Here is a 24,808-nt window from a genome sequence, read left to right as displayed (position 1 = left end):
TAGGCACAAGTGTATGATATTCTTTGGCATTCAATGATTTGTGTTTAAAATGGTTATTACCGTTATTGTGTATTGTTCATTCACATGCACTTCTTGAGATGCTTCTCAAAATGGGACATGTGAGCTAGGTATGGCTAAGTGTAGGTTGTAGCTACCTGTCTTATATGTAGAAAAATTCACTTGCATCTGTTTTGTGATGGAGGGGTAGACAGAAACATGTACCTTGGTATTTAGTAGGGAGAAAAGAAACAGAGGCTATGAAAATAAGGTAGGTAGCAAAAGAAAAGAAGAAAATGGATAAAAATATTAATTATATTTTTAAAAAGTGGAAATTAAAGAGGATGAAAGAAAAAGTCTTGATTATGTTGTAATGATAGTTGGTTATGTTATGACTTGATTCATTATGTAAAATAAATCCGAATGTTATCAAGTTTGCATTTTTTGTACAGTTTTGGACTCCTGTAAAATCAATTTCTATTAGATGTCAAACACAGTATCTTCCATTCATTTTCATGTTTACCAGAAAAAGTAATAAAAGGGGTTGCATTCTTGTGCTATCAAACGAGTGAACTTCTCTAATTTCCTCTGATATCAAAATAAAAAGTACATCTTTTCCACGTAATTTTGGGACACTCAAACATAGCAGTAATTTATGTTCTATGCAACAGTTTGTGGGTTTCTAAATAAAAAAATTTAGTTCAATTTTCGTATTTAATATGTAAAATATGTAGGATATGTACAAGCAGTTGTGTAGCAGTGGTTGGAAGTGGTTATGACTAATCTTCTCATGACATATAATTTATATTTTTTAATCTAATAATTTCTCATATTAGAGATAGTGTTGGCAATACTTCTCATTTACAATAATATAATAAATACTTTTGTCTTTTACTGTATTTTTTTATATTGTGAACGCTTTATTAAATCTTTGACATTGTATGTAATCGTTAGCATATTGGTAATAAATCAAATCAATCGTTTTGTCTTTGAAATAGACTAATCCCTTATTATTATTGATCAAAACACATTTTAGTGTATTAAAAAAAGTCACCGACAAGTTTTATTATGGATTGAGATGTTTCATTCAACATCAAACACTGTTTATTAATGATTGATGATATAATTAGCATATTTTCGATCCTTAGACCAGTTAAACCTTGTCCTTCTCAGAATTGAAATGTAATTGAATACATGTACATGGATTCCCTCGTATTTTTCATGCAACTTTTCTTATAAAAATATTATCATATTGATTATTGTATTGTGGAGTTTTGTTTTTAATTATCAAAGTTTTGTAATTAATGTCACGTCATCAAAATATATTACAACAATATTACGTTGTATTATGTGTCAGGGTGATTTAACATTTTGTAAAATAGGTTATCATTTAATGGCGAAAAGAAAAATAGTAAAATATTACATTAAAGAAAACTAAGATTGTGTTCTCTTGTGTGGATGGAGATGAAAGAGTGTGTGAAGATGAATTTGTGTGAATTTGAGTGGATAAATATGTATGTTTTTTTGAGTGAATTTAGAGGATGAAGTGAATAGATTTGGAAATAAATTTTATGAGATTTAGTGAATGATTTAAGTGATAAGATAAATAAAATAAAAAGTTATAATAGATAAAAATTAAAAATTACTAAAATAACCATATAAATATATGAAGTAATTTTTAAATTAGACAAAATATTAAAATTTAAAAACTATTATTTGATAAATTTAAAAAAATTAAAAAATTTAAATATATTAAATTAGTGTTATTAATTTTATAATAATTATATTATTTAAAATTATTATTAATAATTTATTTTATTATTATTAATTATTATATAGACAAATTTTATTGTTTATTATTATATCTAATTACTTTATATTATTTATTATCATTATATATATATATATATATATATATATATATATTAATAATAATAACATTTATTATATACATAATTAATTATTACATATTATTATTATTGATTATTATATTATATATGTTATTAATTAATAATTATTACATTACTATGTAACCTTACGGAACCGGTTACTAATATATATATATATATATATATATATTTAAAAAGAAAAATAAAATATGTATATTATGACTAATATTTGAAACATCACGGATAGAAATAAAACACAAAAAAATAACACTGTAAAAATATCATTTATTGTTGTAAATCTTCGCAGATCAGGAGGGATGAATTTTGTACACTGTTTCACAAATTCATTCCTTCATTTCCTTTAAATCACTGCAAAGAAACATAAGAAAAAGTTATTTATCCGTCCACCCAAATCAGTATATTTAATCGACTCCCTCAAACAAACACACGGTAAAAGATCAAGATATTTTTATAAAGACCTAGATAATAAATTGAATATTCTATAATGTTTATTCATATATTTCATATAAAATATTTTTACTAATTGATACTCCTATGTTACAAGCTTGGATACCAAAACAAATTAATTATTATATTTAACTTATTGGGAAAAGTATGTGAAGTGTTAGTATTAAGTTACCTTCAGTTAAAGCGAAGACGGATCAGATAATATTTCATGTGTTTGTTTTGCAAGTTTTAAGAGGAAGGCAGTGGAGTGATTAACGAGATGTAGTAAGATTACAATCTCGTCTAGTATGCAGGGATTTGAGTGAATTCACTTAGTAAATGTCAATTTTATCCTCTTTTTTCACGTGCATGTTGGTAAGGTAGCATGGTATGTAATGGAAGATCTGTGGGGTTTGTTTATGAGAGATCTGATCTCCATTGTAATGGAACAGATATATGGGTCCTTAGTTGGGAGAGATCTGATCTCCATGTCATGGAACGGATATGGGTTAAAAAAAAAATCTTTCATAATTTTTTGTTTAAATTTTAGTAGTTAAAAAAATTATGAAAATAAATTTATTCATATAAATATTAATTTATACTACTTATTAAATTAAGGGCAAAATGGTAATCTCACTGATACTTCTATTAAAACATATTTTTTAATTTATCACATCAATCAAATCTCTTACAAATTTTCACAAAATTACTTCTAAATTTACTTACAATCATCTCCAAATTCTTTAAAAAAAAATAACACATAATTCACTCTTAAATTCTCTCAAATCCATCCAATCACTCTCTCCTGTACTTTCCTTGAAGTGAACAGAACTTATAGGAATAATATTTATGTTAGCTCACCTACAATATTATGATATTCTAACTCAAACGTTCATAATAGTCTTGTTTCTTAATGTATACACAATGCCATGAATAAAATGTTAAAAAATATATAATTAACAATACACACAGACTTTAATTAATAATATTTTATCAGTGTCTCGGGTGCCAAAGATTAAACTAAGGTGGCATTTTCATTATCGTATAAAAATACTTTGAACAAAAATAGAATAAATTGAAAATTGAAGAGTGGTGGTAGAGTGAATGTATCTGGATAGCAATGATGATTTTTTTATTGGTACGAACTATTCGAGTTTAGTCTAACCCTAGTAATAGCAATATATTGGTAAGTGTGAAATAATTGAAGTGAAGGGCATATAAAATATGTAGGGTATAGTATAGTAGTGTAAGGGTAGTGTGGAAGCAAAATAGAAGGACCCTTAAAGGGGTACTCCCCGTACGGAATAATAACATGAGACACCGCATTCGGTGCACCGCACTCTTTTACATAACATTATTAAATTTATTCTTAAAATTTCCATGTAAATAAATATATCTCCAAATTTTTAGACTTTCAAAATTAAAGCATTCAATGCTGGTTAGATATCTAAATAAAAATTTCACAATAAGTTCAAATAATTATTTTTTTTTCTGGGTTTTATTTTATTAAATAAGATATTATTTATTCTTTGGATTTGACCATTAAATTGGCTTATGTAAGTGAAACCTCATGAAAACATATCTATTGATTAATACAATTCTTTGGGATAAATATGTTTTTAGTTTCATCATTTCAAATAAATTTTAGAATTAATCTATTTTAAAATTTTAAATCGATTTAATCTTTCATTTTTTAAAATGTGTGGATTTAGTCTTTTTAATCAAATTTTGATAGATTTATTTGATGTTTTGTACGCATTTTAGGATTGTATTTGAGTTGTTTATATTATTTGATACATTTTTTCTTTAATGTTAAGTCAAATACTATTATGAAACGTGTTTGAAATGTTAAATAAACTTAACAAAATTTAATTAAAATGACTAAATCTACATATTTCAAAAAATAATTAACAAAATTGGTCCAAAATTTTAAAATAAACTAATTTTAAAATTTATCAAAAATTAATAGACTAGTTATTTTTAAATAATAGTTATTGAAAAAGAAAAAGTGAGTTATGGGCATGAGGAAGATAATTGCACAATTGATGATGTGGAGGACAATGGCATGTGACCCATCCCATCTCACTATCATCACAAATTATGGATTATGGAACCACCCTTCCCATCAATCATTGCCTTCCCTATTCCCTTATTAATTTTCTCAATCAAGTACTAACCATTTTCTTCAAATTACCTTCTTTTGCATTTTTCATTTAAAACCACTTTTCAAATAAAGAAAAGAAGAAATAGTACTTTCATCCTTTTAATTTTTTAGATATCTTACTTTCTTTCTCTTCCCAAAAAAGCCAGTATCTTAAGAGTTTTAAAATTCCATTAACGGTTTTATTCAAATGCACTCTTTTTACTATCTTACCACTAATTGTGCATGAATCAAGAATTATGATATTAGATATGGACAGTTTAGTTTAAATTTATATTTCATGCGCATTAATTCTAGTTAAAAAACGTGTCTTTATAACAAAACCGTGAGTTTGAAATCCGATTATCAATGTAACTTTTGTATTTAATATCTTAAAATCATGAAATTAGTTTTTCAAATTATCATTAACTGAGTGTAATTTTGTATGCATCTCTGCAGTCATTCAACATGTTGATATCAGGATAATAAATATCTGAAAATAAACCAATGCAAAATTGGTTCGTTACATAAAAAGTTTCCCTTAAACTTTTTTATATGTCAAATCAAATCAAGGGAAACTTTGCTACTGTTACCAACAATTATGACACATCAGTTAGAAGAAGAGAAAAAAAGATAAAGTACCTATTAAATAGTCTCCGATTCTTGGCTTATTGTAAAAGATACAAAACCAAGCACAGATGAATTGCAACTTTTCCAATCTGTTTCCAACCACACCCATGTTCTGATTTTCTTTGTTTGTTTATTCAGGAAAGAGCCCATTTTGGGTGACATCTTTGTTTTTCTAGTATTTTTCTCTGGATTCCTTATCACAACTTAGCTAAGTTGTTGTCTTTCTTTGTCATTCATAGTGCATTGCCACTCCTTGCATTGCTCTTTTGCCCTTTCAATTTCAGATCTGTGAATTGCTGTTTCTGTTTGTTGAGGATTCATTGTGTTCAGCTAAAGCTGGAGGTGGGTTTTTCTTTTCCTCTCTTTGTATTGTAGTGTCTCCCATGGTGTGGAAAACGGACATCCATAAAGGCTTCAACTTTCGTGCTTCCATATTCAAGATCTTGGGAAATACGAGATTGTTTCTTTGATTGGGTAGTGTTGGCTTTCTGGGTCTATATTGTTTTTTCTCTGTATCTGATTTGTTTTGTTAGCTTTCCCTTTCCAAACTCTGCTTCTTTTACTAAAAATAAATAAAAGGTCTTATCGGGGGAATTGTTACAATGGTGAATGTCCTTGGGGAGGGACTCTATTTTGTTCTGATTCTTGTGGTAGTGTCTGTGACAGTGAACACTGTTGATGCTCAAACAAAGTCTATTCTCTTAAATTGTGGTTCAAACTCTTCTTTGAATGTGGATGGTAGAAGATGGGTGGGGGACTTGGCCACCGATAACAATGTCACCCTAAGCACCCCCAGTGTTGTTGCCAACACTTCTACGTTAAGTGGCAGTTCAATCTATGATCCTCTCTATAAGACAGCCAGAATTTTCACTGTTCCTTTGAATTACACAATCAAAGATGTTAAAGGAAACTACTTTGTTAGGTTCCATTTCTACCCCTTTGCGATTGACGACTTCAATGTGAACGAGTCTTCATTTGGTGTTGTGGTCAATGGTCTGAAATTGTTATCAGAGTTTGATGTTCCTGGTAAGATATCCCACAAGAATATGAACTTGCTGAATTCTGGAAGAAATGCCACTTCATTCTTCTTGGTAAAAGAATATATTCTGACTGTGAATGGGGATATGCTTGTGATTGAGTTCGTTCCAGCCAGCAGCTCCTTTGGCTTCATCAATGCCATTGAGATTGTCCCAGTTGTGGGTGAGCTTTTTGCTGGCTCAGTTAGTAAAGTTGGTGGTGGAAACTTCAATTTGTCCGGACATGGGATGGAGACCATGTATAGGCTGAATGTCGGTGGTCCTGAGGTTCAGTCCAACGAGGATCGTGATCTTTGGAGAACATGGGAAGTGGATTCTGGTTATATGATCATAGAAAATGCTGGGTCTGGAATTAAGAACAGTTCTAACATTACATATTCTTCCGTGAATGATACTTCGGTGGCTCCTCTCCTGGTGTATGAAACTGCGAGGGCAATGTCCAACACTGAAGTCTTGGACAAAAGGTTCAACATGTCATGGAAATTTGAAGTAGATCCCGACTTTGATTATCTGATCCGTTTGCATTTCTGTGAGCTGGTTTATGACAGGGCAAATGAGAGAATATTTAGGATCTACATAAACAATAGGACAGCTGCGGATAATTTTGATGTGTTTGTGCGTGCTGGAGGGATGAATAGAGCATATCACTTGGACTATTTTGATCCTGTGTCATCAAAGATTGACACGGTTTGGGTTCAACTGGGTCCTGACACAGCTGCTGGTGCTGCAGGAACCGATGCTCTCTTGAATGGTCTGGAGGTTTTCAAGCTTAGTCGAAATGGAAATCTTGCCCGTGTTGAGAGGTTTGACATAGGTGGAAATCCAGGGAGCAAATCAAAAGCAATGGTTGTTTGGGTGGGAGTTGGAGCAGGTGTAGCTTTATTAGCCATAGTTGCACTTATAGTTCTTGTGTTCTGTTTCTGTAAAAGCAGGAAGAAGGAATCAAGTGACACCAAAAACAACCCTCAGGGTTGGAGGCCATTGTTTCTCTATGGAGGAGCTGCTGTTAACAACTCTGTGGGTGGGAAGGGATCAGCAGGAACCCAGAAGCTATATGGATCCGTGGCCTCAGTCAGAGTTGGGAAGAGGTTTACATTGGCAGAAATCAATGCTGCAACAAACAACTTTGATGAAAGTTTGGTGATTGGAGTTGGAGGCTTTGGAAAGGTGTATAAGGGGGAGATTGAAGATGGTGTTCTGGCTGCAATTAAGCGAGCCAACCCTCAGTCTGAACAAGGGCTCGCTGAATTTGAGACAGAAATTGAGATGCTGTCAAAACTCAGACACAGGCATCTGGTGTCCTTAATTGGTTTCTGTGAAGAGAATAATGAAATGATCTTGGTTTATGAGTACATGGCCAATGGAACTCTCAGAAGCCACCTATTTGGGAGTGATCTCCCTCCATTGCCTTGGAAGCAGCGCTTAGAAGTGTGCATTGGTGCTGCAAGGGGATTGCACTACCTTCACACAGGTGCTGACCGAGGAATCATTCACAGGGATGTCAAGACAACAAATATTCTGCTAGATGAGAACTTTGTGGCCAAAATGGCTGATTTTGGCTTGTCAAAAGATGGTCCAGCTTTTGAACATACCCATGTTAGCACAGCTGTGAAAGGAAGTTTTGGCTATCTTGATCCTGAGTACTTCAGAAGGCAGCAATTGACTGAGAAATCAGATGTATACTCTTTTGGAGTTGTGTTGTTTGAAGTTGTTTGTGCTAGAGCTGTGATAAACCCCACCTTGCCTAAAGATCAGATCAATCTTGCAGAATGGGCAATGAGATGGCAAAGGCAAAGATCACTTGACACGATCATTGACCCTCATCTCAGAGGAAACTATTGTCCTGAATCATTGTCCAAGTTTGGAGAGATTGCAGAAAAATGTCTTGCTGATGATGGAAAGAGCCGTCCCACCATGGGGGAGGTGTTGTGGCATTTGGAGTATGTGTTGCAACTACATGAAGCATGGCTGAACAGGGACACCACAGAAAGTTCCTTCTCTGGTAGTAATAATTCTTTGAGAGGTCCAAAAGATGAAGGACTAGAAATGGTGCAAGAATCTTCAAGCCAAGATGAAGTTGGTTTTGATCACAAACACAAAGCTGAATCTGATTGAGTCCACACAACAAGAGAATGAGTAAGAGAAGTGAGTGCTGCAATTTGAGTTCAGTGATTTCTGAATGCTAGTGAGTAACTGCACTGGAGAACCATGAATGAATTAATGACCTTATAGCAAATATATGCTTTACATATTCTTTCAATTTGTTTTATTGAATTCAACTATTCATGTTTACTGTTACTATTTTTCATCTTATTTTTGTATACATGGTAGTGCAATGGGCAAGTTATTATTGGCATTTTGCCTAAAACAGGTACCAAAGTTTGTTATATGCTCTCCTTTTTATTGAGTATGCAATGAAATTGTATTCTTGGGATCTTGCTCCTTCAAAGCTTAGCAGAATGTTACTGTTTCTCGATGCTTTTTGTCACTGAAATCAGAATGCAGAACCTTTTGTCTGCATCAATTTAGTGCATGCTTTCAAAGGAAAAAAAAAATGTATGTATTAAGATTCTGGTAACTGATTCTGAAGTAATGTAATTTATAAATAATGTTAAGGATACAATCACACTTGACATGCACACTTGCTAATATAAACAATAATATAATCATTGATATGATACTCCAATGACTTATCACCAATTTTATTGTTTTAGTTCTTCCTTGTATTAAGATTGTTATTGTTATGATTACTATTATTATTTTCAGGATTAGTAATTTTGTTAATATTACAATCTTTACTACGTTAATATTATGTGTGTGTGTGTGTTTTTTTTTTTGTTATTATTAAGCTAAACAATGTCGTCACTTGAGTTTGTTCTTTATTAATCTCATAAAAGTTCTCCTACACTCTTTTAAGTTTAAAAAATACTAATAAATTCAAAAAATTGTGTGCATCTCATTTTACATAAGGTATTTTTTATATTCCAGAATGTCAATATTAAAATATATTTTTTAAAGCTCGAAATGATTATTTTGAAACGTAATTTTTCAATAATTCAAAATAGTCATTTTGAAATATACTTTTATATTAAGAATGTCCATTCCAAGACACATTTATACAAATTAGAATATATTTTAAGACGTAAATGATGTACTATATTCCGGAATATAAATAATAAGTTTTCCATTTCTAAATATATATAATATGCACTCAATTTTTTAACATAGCTATTCTAAAAAGTAAAACAAAAAAAAACTTTAGAATAATCGTTACTGAACATAAAAATTTATTCCATTTTTGGAATGGTTATATATATATATATATATATATATATATATATATATATATATATATATATATATATATATATATATTTTTTTTTTTTTTTTTTCAATAATAATTCCAAATGAAAAAAAATATGTATTTTGAAAATTTTAATTCGAAAATGACAACAAATAAAAAAAAATAAAAGGCGATACAATTTTTGTCTCACTTTATTTAGAGAGTAGGAAAACAATGTGGAGAAGAGGAAGAACGGGCCAGAACTGGCCTATGATGCCCACAACAACAAATTTGGATTTCAAATCCATAAATATAAAGCTCTTACTTTTTGCACTTTTATTATTTCTTTTTTCACCCATTATTGTGAAATAACACAAGTAACTTTTTAAAATGTTATTTTAGTCTGGATTAATTATTCTAAAATCAGAGATTTGTTTTGAAAAATATTTTTCACAAAAATGTTTTTTAGAATGTATAATTCGCAAACATTTTAATGTCATGAAATAGTAAAGATTGTAAGAAATAAATTTCATCATTCCATCATCGGAGACGTTGAGAGATTGATCCGTGTACAATAGTAATTTTTTTTCATATATTCGAGACAAAAATCTTGATAAATTTATTGAATTCAGTAATAATGATAATTTAAAATTCATGATTTTTGGAGTAGTTATAATCTATTTTTTTCACTAATAATACATAAAATTATTAATTAAAATATAATTTTCTTAGTTCAATCGATAACATTATCTCGTATATATATGTATATATATATATATATATATATATATATATATATATATATATATATATATATGTATGTATATATATATATGCCCGTATGTGTAAAACTATTTAAATTTATTTATTACCTTTTAATCCATACGAGTGTCCCCAAATACTTGTTTTTATTTTTCATCCCTTTTCATTAATCCAAAAAAAAAAGGAAAACATAAAAATGGGATTCGAAAGTATAGTGAGTTGCTTTCCCTAGTACAAAACCCTACAAGCCACGAACCTGAGATTCGAAGACGCTCTTATTGTTCTTCAGTTCATCGTTGGAATCAAACCAAAGCCCTTCGCCGCTAAAAATGCCTCCCAAATCTGCCAAATCCAAGGAAGCCCCAGCTGAGCGACCCATCCTCGGTCGATTCTCTTCTCACCTCAAAATTGGCATTGTATGCTTCTTAGTTCTCTCGCCAAATCCACTAATTTTCGATTTTGATAGTATTCTCAGCTACCCTTTTCCAATAAAAAATATGGGTCTTCTTCCTTTCAGCATCATATTCTGGTTTTGTTGATTTTGTTTCCATCTTGCTGATTTTTATGTGGGAGTTAGATAATAGTTGTTATGCATTGGGACTGAACTGGTGAACTGTGAAAGCTTAGTTGCTGTTTAGTTGTTTCTAAATGCTCGAACGAGTTAGTGAAATGAGAACTTTGTATGATAAGACTTTATACATTTTTTTTATGCTAGTTATTGTTCCTTGTTCAGGTTGGCTTGCCAAATGTTGGAAAATCTACTCTTTTTAATACTCTCACCAAATTGGCAATACCTGCTGAGAACTTCCCATTTTGTACCATTGAGCCTAATGAGGCGCGGGTCAATATACCCGACGAACGGTTTGAGTGGCTTTGCCAATTATACAAGCCAAAAAGTGAGGTATGTGATGGAACTCGTATCATCTTTATTGAATCTGTTTTGGCCTTGTTAATTGTAGTTCAATTTTGTAAATAATCTGTGAGCTTATGCTCGAGCTGTACCCAACTTACAAGTCTGTCCGTTTCTCCTGACATTCTGTTATTGATGGATTGGTCTATTTATTTATTTTTTCTGTGTTATGACGTGTTTGTTCAACTTGAAACTCAGGTCTCAGCTTTCTTAGAAATCCATGACATAGCTGGATTGGTCCGAGGTGCTCATCAGGGGCAAGGATTGGGGAATAGTTTTTTATCTCACATTCGTGCTGTAGATGGAATTTTCCATGTTTTACGTAAGATGATGCCTACTTTTCTCTGAGGACCTCTTTTGTTATCATTGCGTTTTGAATTTATGACATTTTGATTTCAATTGGTAATTAACCTAGAGACCTGCTTCTTGTTAGGTGCATTTGAGGATCCGGACATTATTCATGTAGATGATACTGTTGACCCAGTTAGGGATTTGGAGATCATTACTGAAGAATTGAGGCTGAAGGTATAATTAGCAACTTTCTTAATTGTAATAAACTGACTTTTGGACCATTAATTTTATTCACAGTTTGCAAAGTATACACCTTTTTAAGGAGCTTTTCCATACATATATGTGGAGCAATTGGGCTGCTTTGCTCCATTGGATATTTTTTCGTCTTTGTGTTATCTTTTTCTCTACCATCAAGGAGGATCCCTCATCCTCCGTTTATCTGTAATTTCTGCTTTTTCATCATTATGAATTTAGTCTTTTGTGCAAATATGAAGTTTATAACCCTCTGCGAGATTTGTTTGTATACTGTAGTATAACTGCTTCCACCTTTTGCATAAAATTCTAGGATGTTGAATTCATGGAAAGAAAGATAGAAGATGTTGAGAAAAGCATGAAGAGGAGCAATGACAAACAGTTAAAAATTGAGCTTGAATGTTGTCAAAGGGTATGGTATCTTCTGAGAATTTATATGATTTATTTTATTCCCCCAATGATGAAATGGCCATCCCTTGTATTATATATCTTATATTGTATATAGTTTGAAGTTTGGTGCATACGTGCTGTATTTATTAAAATAAACTGGCACAAATTTCTTACTTGTATCTCGTATCTGTTTTTTGTTTTGGTGGTATGCACAATGCTTTCTGTGACAGGGTTCTCTTTGGGGTTCCATAGTGTATTATGCATAAAAAAACAGTAGAACCTTCTACCAAATTCTCAAACATAAGGTTTATACTTTGGACATATTTTGGCATTCATTGTTGCTGTTAATTTCTTACAATTGCAGTGTAAAATGTTACTTTTTTTCTGATCAAGAGAAAATGTATTTCACTTTTGTGGTTATTGTTGATAAAAAGACTTTCATCAAATGGTTTCATGGAACTAGTCGTATGATTTGGTGTCTAGAGATTTTCTTGATTTTTATTTGGAGTTACGATACTTTCTGCTTATTTCACATTTCATTTGTTGTTCATGATTGGAATTGAATTTTTCATAATATCCTGTTTATGAGCATTTCTCATGGTACTGTATGAATGAGAATGTAAGTAGTCAAATGACTCAAATTAAAGTTGGTCATAAATGTCTTGGCTCATGTCAAAAAGCACAGTTTTTTTGGTGTCTGTGGATGCATTTATCGATGTAAAATCGATGCTATCACTTAATTGCCACTGTCACATTTCATACTCTTATTTGTTCAATTGTATACATACCAAAAATGTGTGGATACATGGTGGATGAAAATTATGGGGCCAATTTCATGTCTTCAGGTTAAGGCATTGCTTCAGGAAGGAAAAGATGTACGTCTAGGTGAATGGAAGGCTGCTGATATTGAGATTTTGAATTCCTTTCAGTTACTTACTGCCAAGCCTGTTATATACTTGGTAACATTCTCTCTCAGTAGAAAATTTGTTTGGCTTTGGAGTACAAAGGCCTTATTGTTTACGATGTATGCTGGATACTATTTAATACCTCGTCTTATGTTAACTTTAGTACTTTATTTTTGCTTTGAGGTTCATATTAGTGGGAATGAAAATTGAATAATGAGACAAGGTAGTTGATATTGATCTGTTTTTTTTTTTTTAAACCTGGGCATCGCTTCTCTGCTCTGCATGTTTTTATTTACACATATGCAGCACCATAGTATATAAAACCATCCGTGCCCTTGTGATGAGACTAACAATAAGTTTTTAATCGAGAAACATTAGGTAGGTAAATCATTTGTGTTTCTTTTGAGAATATATAAACTGTAATATGTATGTCTTTTGATACTATACTTTACTACTAATTATTTTTAGGAATATAAAATACTTAGTAATGCTGTATAACTTTGAGATATGTTTAGATATATGATGGAGATGTCTCCATTATGCTTGGATACAATTTGACGCTGTTTGACAATGTATGGTCAACTATAGCCAGATGGCTTGGAAATAATATTAATGATGTAATTGCTTATTGTGATTTACTCCAAATTATAGTTTGGTTAAAATTAAAATATGGATATAAGTGTTAATTATTATGTATCAAAGGCATTTCGACCATACATGTTGGCAAATCATGCACTCAGGTCCCATATGTCTCATGTGGGTTATGATCCTATCATTCAAAATCCAGACATACCTTTTATTTGTGAAGACTGCCTGTTGTGCACACTTGCAGTAGTCGTTTTCAAGTTATATTGCACATTTGGTCTCATGTATTACAATTGTGCAATATTGATCTCTCAGGTTTTGTTTGTGCCAATTGGGTCCTCTGTATTGAAAATGTGTGATTTTGATCTCCTAAATTTTAATTGTTCCTATTCAGTCCTTTGGGTATCACAATTATGTGATATTAGTCTCTTTATTAGTTGAAATTTGCTACCGTGATATTAATTGATGCCTAATCACAGTTTTTTTTTTTTGTTTCATACTCATCAATTACAACATTTCTATGTTTGTGCTTTTGTAAACTATTTCCCTAGCAAAGTGACGTGTTACATCATGACATGACACATCATTATTTAGTGTCATGTACTTCAAATCAATTTATATGAAATTTCTAACTCTGTACGTACTTAAATTTATTTCACAGGTTAATATGACTGAAAAGGATTACCAAAGAAAAAAGAACAAGTTTCTGCCCAAAATTCATGCTTGGTATGTATTTTTTTTTTTTTGAATCACTTTACTTTCATGAATTATTGAGCGTTGTCTATCTGTGTGACTACCTTTGTATGAGTTTAAAAGATGTCAAAAGTGGGTACTAAGTATCCTACATATTTATGTGTTAGAAGTGAATTTTATACCTAATTCAACCCCACAAAACCGACTTTTAAGGTGAGGTTTGCACCTACATATATACTCTAAATTGACATTTATTTTTAGTTGTTGTGAGACTTTCAACACACCTCCCCATGCCGAGGTATATACATCTTGTGCGTGAGACTAAACATTATTGGGTGGTCTGATAGCGGCCTTATAGTGAGTGGAGCAATGGACCCAACAAACATCAAATTTCGTTAGGTTAGGCTCTAACTCATGTTAAGAAGTGAATTTTAAACCTAACTCAACTCCACAAAACCAGCTTGTAAAGTGAAGTTTGCACCCACATATATACTCTAAATTGACCTTATTTCTGGTCAGGGTGGGACTTTTAACAATGTGCAAGGTATACACATATTGTGCATGTTTAGTGGCCTTTGTTTTGAAATTTTTGTTACTTGGATGTCATTTCAAAGATATGTGTAAAAGATGGTGCTATGTTCTTAAGGGATAGAAAAATGTATCTATGTGTGGTCTATAATTATGCCTTGATGCACAAAGGATATGGGTTTTCTTCCCTTACATTCCATTCCTGGCTTTGATTTAGGCTCATATCAGTTATACCCTAGGTAACAAGCACAATGCCGGAGTGGGTTTAAGTAAGAATGTGACTGCAAATAGTGAAGGCGTTCTCTGATAATTACAATACAGGTGCTGCATCTCAAGTGCGCCTATGTAATTTATTTTAAAATTCTGCCTAAACAATTTATTATTATTAGAAAAGTTGAACTGAAACTATGAGCTCTTCAACACACATAAAATCTGTTATTTGTGCAGTGTTTGCAGTAAATGAATAAGAGTAATTACCGTCTTGATTGAGTTAGTTACATCCTAATAATTACATATAAAGATAACTGACTTGTATTTTACATATTTTGCATATGCTAAATCTAACATTATTAACAAAGCCTTGAATAATTTCACTATCATTTTATGAAATTACCAATTCTCAAGTTTTAACTATTATGATGTTTTCTATAAAAGAAAAATGAAACTTTGCAAACTAATAGGAAAATTATATTCGATTTTTTTTGTTATATACTGTAATACAATTTTTGTGGCTTCAAAGAAGACAAGTACTACAGGCGAGTGCACAAGTTTGAAGGGATGACTGCTGTAAAGTAAGGATCCACACTAGGTCATGAATGGGTTGTTTATCAATCAGAATACTGACAGGGAACACCTTTAACTGCCTGCTTTCTTCACCCACATAATTTGGCCACATGACAATGGTTTTCAATTCTTGTGGTTGTTAAATTGAAAAGATATTATTAGAATGAAGATTATAGTGTTTTTTCTGTCTGAGATTTGAATAGTAATTTCATACTGGTTTTCCATTAAAAGCAGTGTACCCATTCCATTCAGGAAGAAATGTTAACTAATTATTCACATATTGTTTTCCTTAAGTAATAGTATTTTCTTTTAATTTATTTTCATATGGAGCCTTATTTTTTTGTTTATCCTTATTATTCTCTCAATGCTTGCTATTTTGTAATGTTCAAAATAAATTTAATTAAATTTGACACCTTTGGTCTCCAGGGTCCAGGAGCATGGTGGTGAGCAAATAATTCCTTTCAGCTGTGCCTTCGAGAGGAATCTTTCAGATCTGCCACCAGATGAAGCGGCTAAGTATTGTGAGGAGAACAAAATTCAAAGGTTTGTTCAATATATGTGTTGTGCTGCTGTTAAATGTTTGATTGCAGAATTAGGAACACCTGTCTCTTTGATATGGTTGTTGTGCAATTTTTATATCCTGAAATCTTTATCCAAAAATTTAATCCCCCAAATTTGTTTAATTGTAATAATAAAGTCTTTGTAAGTTCTTCTATACCTAAATCCCGTATATCCTTTTTTTTACTGAAAATATTTACAACTAGATCACTTGGAATCCTTTTCCATGCAAAGCCCGCTGATCAAAGCATTAAATTTTGCTACTATTCTTTTTATCCCTTTCACTACAAACTTTAGTTGAATGCTTGTTAAGATTGAAGAGTTGGTATGTACTTATATTTTATACGCTTCATACTGACTGTTATATTCTTCATTTCAACAGTGCTCTTCCCAAAATAATAAAGACTGGGTTTTCGGCTATTAATCTCATTTATTTTTTCACAGCTGGACCTGATGAGGTAATATATCCACATACCTACTTTCATAGTGATAATAATGGCTGTCTTATGTTTTATAAATCTGCTGTGGGATTTGTGCATCAACCCCGTCGAATTAATAACTTTTAGTTTCTCTGCTGTTAACTGTTGAGATGATCGTGCCATGTGTAAACAAACCTCTTCCTGAGTCCTGACCATTGTGTGATATTCAAGTGCATCTGTCATTTTTCTAAAAATTTTATCATGTAAAAAGACTATTCATTATTGGAATTACTGAATTCTGTTTTGTAAACATAAGTAAAGCTTCCGTACTGTCTCAGAAATACTGTTTCAGCTTAATGTCTTTTCTTTGCTATTGTATAAACAATATTTATGTATCATATTACACCAAACTGCTAGTTATGCGAAGTTAACAGGAACTCATCTTAAAATTATAGGTACACCCACCAAATTGGACTCTTTTAACCACTTCATAAGAATTAAGTAATTTAGTTTAGTTAGTGGCATTAAAATTGTCAACAGTTTGTACAACTTTTCCAAAGTTATCTTTTAAATTTTTGCAACCCTACTCTCTTAATCTCTTTCTACCTAACTAATTGTTTCTTTCTTTACTTAATCCCTTTCCAGAATTTTTCTCTGCTAATTAATATTTTTTAGTGGAATTTTTTGGAGTGAGAACTCAAGAAATTAGTTTACTGTACTTGTTATTTATTGAATAGATTATTTTTAGTAGTTGTTGTGGCCATTTTTGTGACAAAACACGCTGCAATAGACAATTTGGAGGGAGACTAAGACAAATTTTCCGGAAGGTTCTTATAAAAAGTTGTAGAGGGGAGTACTTAGCTTTTATTGTGCAGAGGAAGTAAACAGACTTCCATATATAATTTCGTCGAAGATGCAGTAAGATAGTAACTAATATGCAGAATATTTGTTATTTTAACTTTGAACTAGTGTAACTGACTTCAATTTTTTTTTAACTGTTGACATGTTTCTCTGTTGGGTTACCTTGGTGGTACTTCTTTTACTTATCTGATCATTGCTATTTATGTTGCTGTTTGTCTCACAATATGACATCAGGCGTACTTGGGTTGCTTATGAAAACTTTTTTACTGGCATTTTACTCTGCCAGTTCGCATAAATTTCCTGTGTCTGGGTGCTGTTTCTTTTTTATGTGTATGATAACCATCGTTGGGATGTCTGCAATAATTCTCTTAAACAATTCTCCCCATTGGTTTTCCGTGTCTAACACCGTGTTTTGTGTTGCCTTTCGATGTTAAATAATCCTTTTGGTTATGATTCACTTCTTGCAGGTTAAGTGCTGGCAAATTAGACGCCAAACAAAAGCTCCTCAAGCTGCAGGGACTATCCATACTGATTTTGAAAGAGGATTTATTTGTGCTGAGGTGAGTTGAGTTCATGAACTGCAATTATGGGTTTGGTATTATAATTCTATAACTAAACATCATACAGTCAAATTATCTGTAAAGGCTCAATCGCACCCCCCTGTATAACTAAAGATTATACACCAAACATAACACAATAATTACTCTACGTTTGGAAAAGTAATATTCATTAGAAGCTCCTATATCCAACATTGAAAATAGGATTCCATGAACTTTTGGATGAGATTCAGAATAGGAGTGACATTCCTTTTTTGTAATAAACATAGGAATGTTGGATTCCAAAATTGAATACAAATAGCATTATTCCTTCACACCAAGCTGGCTCCCCGTATGAATTTACTGAAGGTTTAGAATCAATATGAATCATGCTATTTCGAATATTGGGTCCATTGTGTAACCTTCACTGTTCAATTATATTATGCATTGATATTTTTCATAAATCATCTCTCAGGTTTTAATTTCTAATTAGGAAGGGCACAACACAATTCTGTTATTTGAAATTGCAAATTGAATAAATGACTTGCCACTGTTTTCATGACCGATTTGGTATAACCATTCTACTTGAGAATTTATTTGTTCTCTTAACTGGTTAAGTAGTTTAATTTGTCGTGATCGATCCATATAAGCATTTCCATTTTTGGCTAGAGCTACTTTTGATCTTACAATGATTATATTTACAAAGATGTTCAATCTTGCAACAACTGATCTGAGTGCTTGACTGATCAGGTGATGAAGTTTGAGGATCTTAAGGAACTCGGTAGTGAGTCAGCTGTGAAGGTATGAACTCAGTATTTCTTAACAATATAACTGTTTCGATAAACTTCATCATAAACATTTACAAGGAAAAAAAAAAACGTTTTTTCAGAAACTAAAATTACATTAGTTAAAAAAAAAAAACTGTTTTTTGAGATGCTAATATCTATAAATTACGAAGTTTATTTTTCTTGTGTCAAATGTGCTTGGGAAGAAATTTATCCAAACATGTCTTTTTATTGTTGGGTTTCTGACTCTTGATGCTGAATTGGGGTTGAATGTTATACATGTGCATCCGTTGCTTTCAGCATATGAAACTTTTTCATGTGTTTTGTTCTACCATGTGCCACCAAAGATCTAGCATCCCCATTGCCCCCTCTTTATCCTTATTTATATATGTAGATATTGTTGGCTTCTTTTTGGGACCTAACCACTTCTCTGTTTCTTTTAATGTATTATCTGTTAGGCTGCTGGAAAGTATAAACAAGAGGGTAAAACGTATGTGGTCCAAGATGGGGACATCATATTCTTCAAGTTTAACGTTTCTGGTGGAGGGAAGAAGTAAAACCACATTTTCCTTTATATGCAGTTGCCTGCTTTGCATGGAATTTGTGTTTTATGATAGGTGTCATCCATGTTGCACAATTTTTAGAAGTTTTTTTATGATGTAATTTTGGACCCACTTCCAAGTTATTTACTTATTTATATTTAGGCTTAATCTTTGTAGTGGATTTTGACTTCTCAGCCATTTCCATAATTTATTTATGCTGTGCTACTACACCTTATAGCAGTTTTGAATACAAGAGTGTTGATGAGTTTATGTCATTATTATTCTATGCTGGGTCAATTAATTTAATATTAGATAGGTCCATTCTGGTAAATTCTTTTAAACTAGGAATTTAATATTATTTGGAAACGCATTCGATTCAATGTAAAGAACTTTGTTCTTGGAAATATTAATTAATGTGATTTTACAGAAACATTTACATGTTTGGTCAAATATGAAGGCATTGATTTTAGATTAAAAGTTTTAGACATTTTTTCCCGACATTTTTACTTTATTCTTTGAGTTTTATTTTTTATATTTATTTGTAAATTAAATTTCAACATTTTAAAGTAATTATTATTAGACATTATTTCAATTTAAATTGTATACTGCAGATTTAAAATATAATTTATACATTCAAAAATGTTTATTTTATCATAATACGTAGAAATGTATTAAGAGTGATAAAATGGGTTAGGGCGAGCTGAATCACCATTTTTATTATTTTTAATTTTTTTAAATAATTTTTAAAAGGCAATTATTAAAATTTTGTTTAATATAAAAAGTAAATAAATATTAAAATATATTTAATTGTATAAATAATTTTTAAGTTTTAATTGATTAACTAATATTTTTAATTTAATAAATTAAAATAATTATTATATATATATATATTAAAGTACTCTTATAACTAATAATTAAAATTTAATTTGTAAATATTAATTATTTAAGTTTCAAATATTTATATCCTAACAAAATATATAATATAGAAAGTTGTTTTTTAAAATTATTTTTAATTAAAAAAGAGAGTCAACATCTTTAACAGAAGATGTAATATAGAAAATTGATTTTTAAAATTATTTTTAATCTAAAAAAGAGAATCAACGGATCAGAGCATTTTATAGCTGGTTAATTTGTGGGGCTAAATTAAGTTGGTGACCTGAAAATATCAATTCAACGCATTCCATTTTAAGCATGTAGGTGGATCAATCCATAGACTCTAACCCACTTTGTTATCATTAAAAAATACATATCCATGTATGTTTACTTTTTATATGATAACAAAAAACAATAAAATTATTATAATTATAAAAATAAAAAATATAATTTTTTTGTTAAATTTTTTTATTTTAGGTAGCTATTTTTGTTTTAAAAAATTATTAAAATTTTTAAAATAGATAAATAAAAAAGATAAAATTATTATCTCAATTTTAAAAAATAGTCATTTAAGGATAAATTTGAAAAAAAAAATTATGTAGACAATTTATTTTATATAATGATGATATTTAGGTAATCTATGGAATATTCATTTATTATAAATTAATTGTTTAATGCATAAGTTAAAATACAAATTAAAAAAAGGCTCAATGGGTGGATGCGAGTGGTTTTTCCTAAAAGATGGATTTTCAACAGTAAATTAGTAATTGTTTTAGCATATTTTTCCGGATTCAACAGAAATAGACAAATTCATATTTTACTACGAAAAAATTCGTACAGTATTTTCCATGTTTGATACTCATTTTGTTTATTCAATACTCTTCTGTAAGTCTAGGGTTCACAATTCAACAGTAATTATTAACTAATTTGAATTTTTTTTTCTTTTCATCTTCTGTCCATCCCTTCCTTTACCTCTTATTTTAATCAGTCACATAATATATTTATTACTTTTCTCTCTCTTTTCTTATGGGAATACTTTCTTCGTCTATAAGGACAAATTTATGGAGAAAATTGTGAGAGTCTAGCCACTTTTCAAAACTTCTCATGTGGTATATTATAGTAAAAGATATCACCGACACATTGTAATATTATTAAAGTTATGATAGGTTAACAAAATGTTTTTGAAAAAGTTTTGACAAATTTTATTATTCAGGTTAAAAAGTATTATTTTATTATTTTATTTTAATTAAAAATAAAAATTTAATCTACTTTAATTCCATTTTTGGAATCTTTGTTAAGTTTATCAAAAAATTTATTGTCAAAAAAGATAATTTTCAACGCTTCTCATGTTGTAATATTATGTAATGAGATAAAAAGTAAGAAAAACAAAAAGAGTATATTTTGGATTATTAACAACTATAGAAGAACTATTTTAGAAATTGACGAAATATTTTATTTTATTACTACTTTAAATTTAATTCAATCATATAAAATAAATTTATAATATAAAGTTTTTATTTACTTATATATTATAAAATTATATTATTTTAATCGATATTTAAACGTAAGACTAAATATCAATAAATAATTCAATAGTTGGTAATTAACAAATTATAAATTTTTCGATAACAGATGATATAATAAATTCAAAAATATCATTATGATGAATTATAACTCAATTATGATATAATGTTAAAATATTAAACTTTAAATTTAATTCAATTCTATAAAATTAACTTATAAAATAATTTTATTACTAACTATTTTTGACAATGGTTAATTTAATTTTGGTAGCCGATTACTTTGGAAATGATTTTACAATTTCTAAAATAATATTACATCCCAAGTAAAATGTCTACAAGTGAAAAACATGGAAATCTAAAAGCAATTTTATTTTGGCATCAAAAATAAATTATTCGATAATTTTTTTAAAAGCTTTCATTTTATTCCATCAATTTATTACACTTTTTATTTGCATCAACTTTATTTATTATTTTTTTCCTTTTAAGGAACGTAGTATATGGTTTAAAATGTTCACACGGTAGTCCTGCGACAAAGTTTTCTCAAGTGAAAATCAGAACCGTTGGATTTTGTATTATAATTAACGAAGAGCTGTGATACGTAGGGAGGTGGCCAGTGGCGGACCACGGGTCTCCTAATTTTTTTCATTTAATTTTTCATATGTATTTAAATTATTTATTTATATATTATTATATTATTTTTAAGGTTTTTCTTAAATCTCATACATGCATTTTTATTATTATTTTTTATTTTGTATATTTATCTCTCTTTCATCTTTTTCTTTTCACTTTAGTAAAATTGATGAGTTAAAAAAGAATTATTTATTTATTATTTTGAATTGATTTATTTTATATTATTTTAGTATATTTTTTCTTACATGTGAAAAATTTGTTTACTGTATATTATTAGGTGGTAACAAATTCATATTTTTTAAATAAGCAAAAAATGATAAATTTGTATTAGAAAAATTATGATAAAAAATAAAATAAATATTTTTTTTTCAATAAAAAACTTATGATAAATGTACATTAATTAAATTTAAAAAATTGAATGAAGATCCAAAAATTAAAAATTATAACAAAAAAACTATTTAAAACTCTTAAAATTATATATAAAAAATTTAAAAAATTTAATTTTGACACTCTAAATTTTTTTTCAATGCCGCCACTGGAGGTGGCCGGTGAAAAAAAAAAAGTTGCTACAAAGGATTGCGTCCAACGTTTTAATGTTTATCACATTTTGTGTGATCCTGCATTTATTATGAGTTTGTACTACTTTGTACTAACTTAATAAAAACATCATTATTGTTCTGTGGTGCTCTCAAATTCATATGTATAATGGGTACACAGTTCAAAGAGGAAGAACTGAATGGTTAATTTATTTATATATAGCATTTAGTAACACAGTAACACTTTTTAATACTTTTTCTGTCTTTAATATATTAGAATAAGGAGTCCAAATTTTTTACTTAAATTTTTAGTTTTATGAATATTAAAAATACATTACATTAATAAGTTACATTTTTTTAATATAATTTAAAGTTTTAAAATCAGTGACTATAAACGTATTTTAAAGATATAGCTAAAGAATAATACATAATACTCAAAGAATCAAAATTCAATAATAAGTTATTTAAATTAGGTAACTTATAAGTTAATAATCCTAAATTTTACATGAACCAAAACCTTAAGTTTTTAAATTGATTTGAGGGTGTAATTGTTGTGTACTAATTGATATTTATGAGAATTTAATTTTAAGTTATTATAAAGTATTATAATTACTACTAATGATTCTTTATTCGTTATTCATCAATGATATTTATTAATTAAAATTTGCAAAAAAAAAAAAAAGAGAAGTCAATTAATATTTATAAAGCATTTTGTCCTCTAACATAAGAGATTGTTTCTTTAATTGATGTTAACCACAACTATTTAGATAATAATATTATTAATTAAAGTTTTTATATATTTCTTTTATAAATATTGATTAAAAAGCTTATAGAAAACAAAATTTCAACAAGGTTTTGTTGAAAAAATATTCGATTAACAATAAATGAAAAATTATAACAAATTATTGGTAAAATAAATATTAATTAAAATAATAATTGCACTTAACAAAAAAGTATAATTATAATAAATATTAATTAGAAAAATCTAAATCATATGTTCTAAAGGACTATCTTTCTCATGTTGAATGAGAAAAGCAAAAATAAAAATACTGATCAAAATAATAATAATTACATATAACAACAAAAATACAATCGCAATAACTATCAATAAAAAAGTGCTCTAAAGAGTATCTTTTCCATATTGAATGAGAAACCTAACAAAATATTATTAGTCAAAGTAAAAATAATTACATATAACAATAAAAATATAATCACAATAAATATTAATAACAAATGTTTTAAAGATTTATCTTTTCCATAAAGAAAAAAAATCCTAATTAACATTGAGAAAAAATATTAATAGTATACATAACAAGTAAATAAAAATGGCAATAGGTTAAAAAAAAAATTCCTATTAATATTAATAAAAAAAGTAGCCATTTTAAAATTATTTTTGTCTTAACCAAATAATAAAAATACTTCAATCAAAATTGAGTTAAGAATATATATATATATATATATATATATATATATATATATATATATGTGTGTGTGTGTGTAAAATTTAAAATTTTACATTTTAAATAAAATCTAAAATTATTTAATTTTAATTTAATATTTTTTAGGCCATTAGCTAGTGGAATCATGATACCTTTTAATTGCATTATCCTATGGCGATAGTATAATTTTCCCATTTAGAGTGTAAAATATTTTTTTATAGTTATATAAATAAAAATCACATATGTGATACGTTTATTAATTTTATTATCGTCATTTTATAAATTACATAACAATCAATATCTAATTGATTCTTGGAATAAAAGTTTGTTGCGCTAACAACAGGCCATTGAAATAATTATATACCACACAATTTTAAGACTTACTTGTATTCTGTCTATTTGAACACAAGTACAGTTTTGGTTTTGATTTTTTTGAAATAAACTTGCATTTTCAGATTTTAATGAAATAATTATATTTGTCATTTTTAATTTACATAAACATATTGTATTTACTGTTATAAACGAAATAGATATGATCATTTAAAGAAAGTTATTTAAATAAAGAATATATTTATGATAAGGTC

At 29.1% G+C, this 24,808-nt stretch overlaps 2 protein-coding genes across 2 annotated transcripts; both read left to right on the top strand.

Annotated features, from left to right (window-relative positions):
- The first annotated feature begins 5,140 nt into the window (after positions 1-5,140).
- LOC114188395 (probable receptor-like protein kinase At1g30570) lies at positions 5,141-8,555 on the top strand. The gene has a single exon (XM_028076981.1). It carries the CDS (start codon positions 5,706-5,708, stop codon positions 8,253-8,255), a length of 2,550 nt encoding a protein of 849 aa, XP_027932782.1. The 5' UTR covers positions 5,141-5,705; the 3' UTR covers positions 8,256-8,555.
- A 1,801-nt stretch (positions 8,556-10,356) lies between these two features.
- LOC114188730 (obg-like ATPase 1) lies at positions 10,357-19,501 on the top strand. Its single transcript, XM_028077359.1, has 12 exons — positions 10,357-10,601; positions 10,919-11,086; positions 11,294-11,417; positions 11,529-11,620; positions 11,952-12,050; positions 12,874-12,987; positions 14,180-14,244; positions 15,949-16,065; positions 16,463-16,538; positions 17,828-17,920; positions 18,647-18,697; positions 19,140-19,501. Exons 1-12 carry the CDS (start codon positions 10,515-10,517, stop codon positions 19,236-19,238), a joined length of 1,185 nt encoding a protein of 394 aa, XP_027933160.1. The 5' UTR covers positions 10,357-10,514; the 3' UTR covers positions 19,239-19,501.
- Positions 19,502-24,808: the final 5,307 nt, after the last annotated feature.

Source organism: Vigna unguiculata, chromosome 6 (assembly GCF_004118075.2).
Source record: "Vigna unguiculata cultivar IT97K-499-35 chromosome 6, ASM411807v1, whole genome shotgun sequence".
Taxonomy (NCBI): domain Eukaryota; kingdom Viridiplantae; phylum Streptophyta; class Magnoliopsida; order Fabales; family Fabaceae; genus Vigna; species Vigna unguiculata.
Note: the sequence above shows the minus strand (reverse complement) of the source record. Positions and strands in the feature narration are given on the sequence as shown.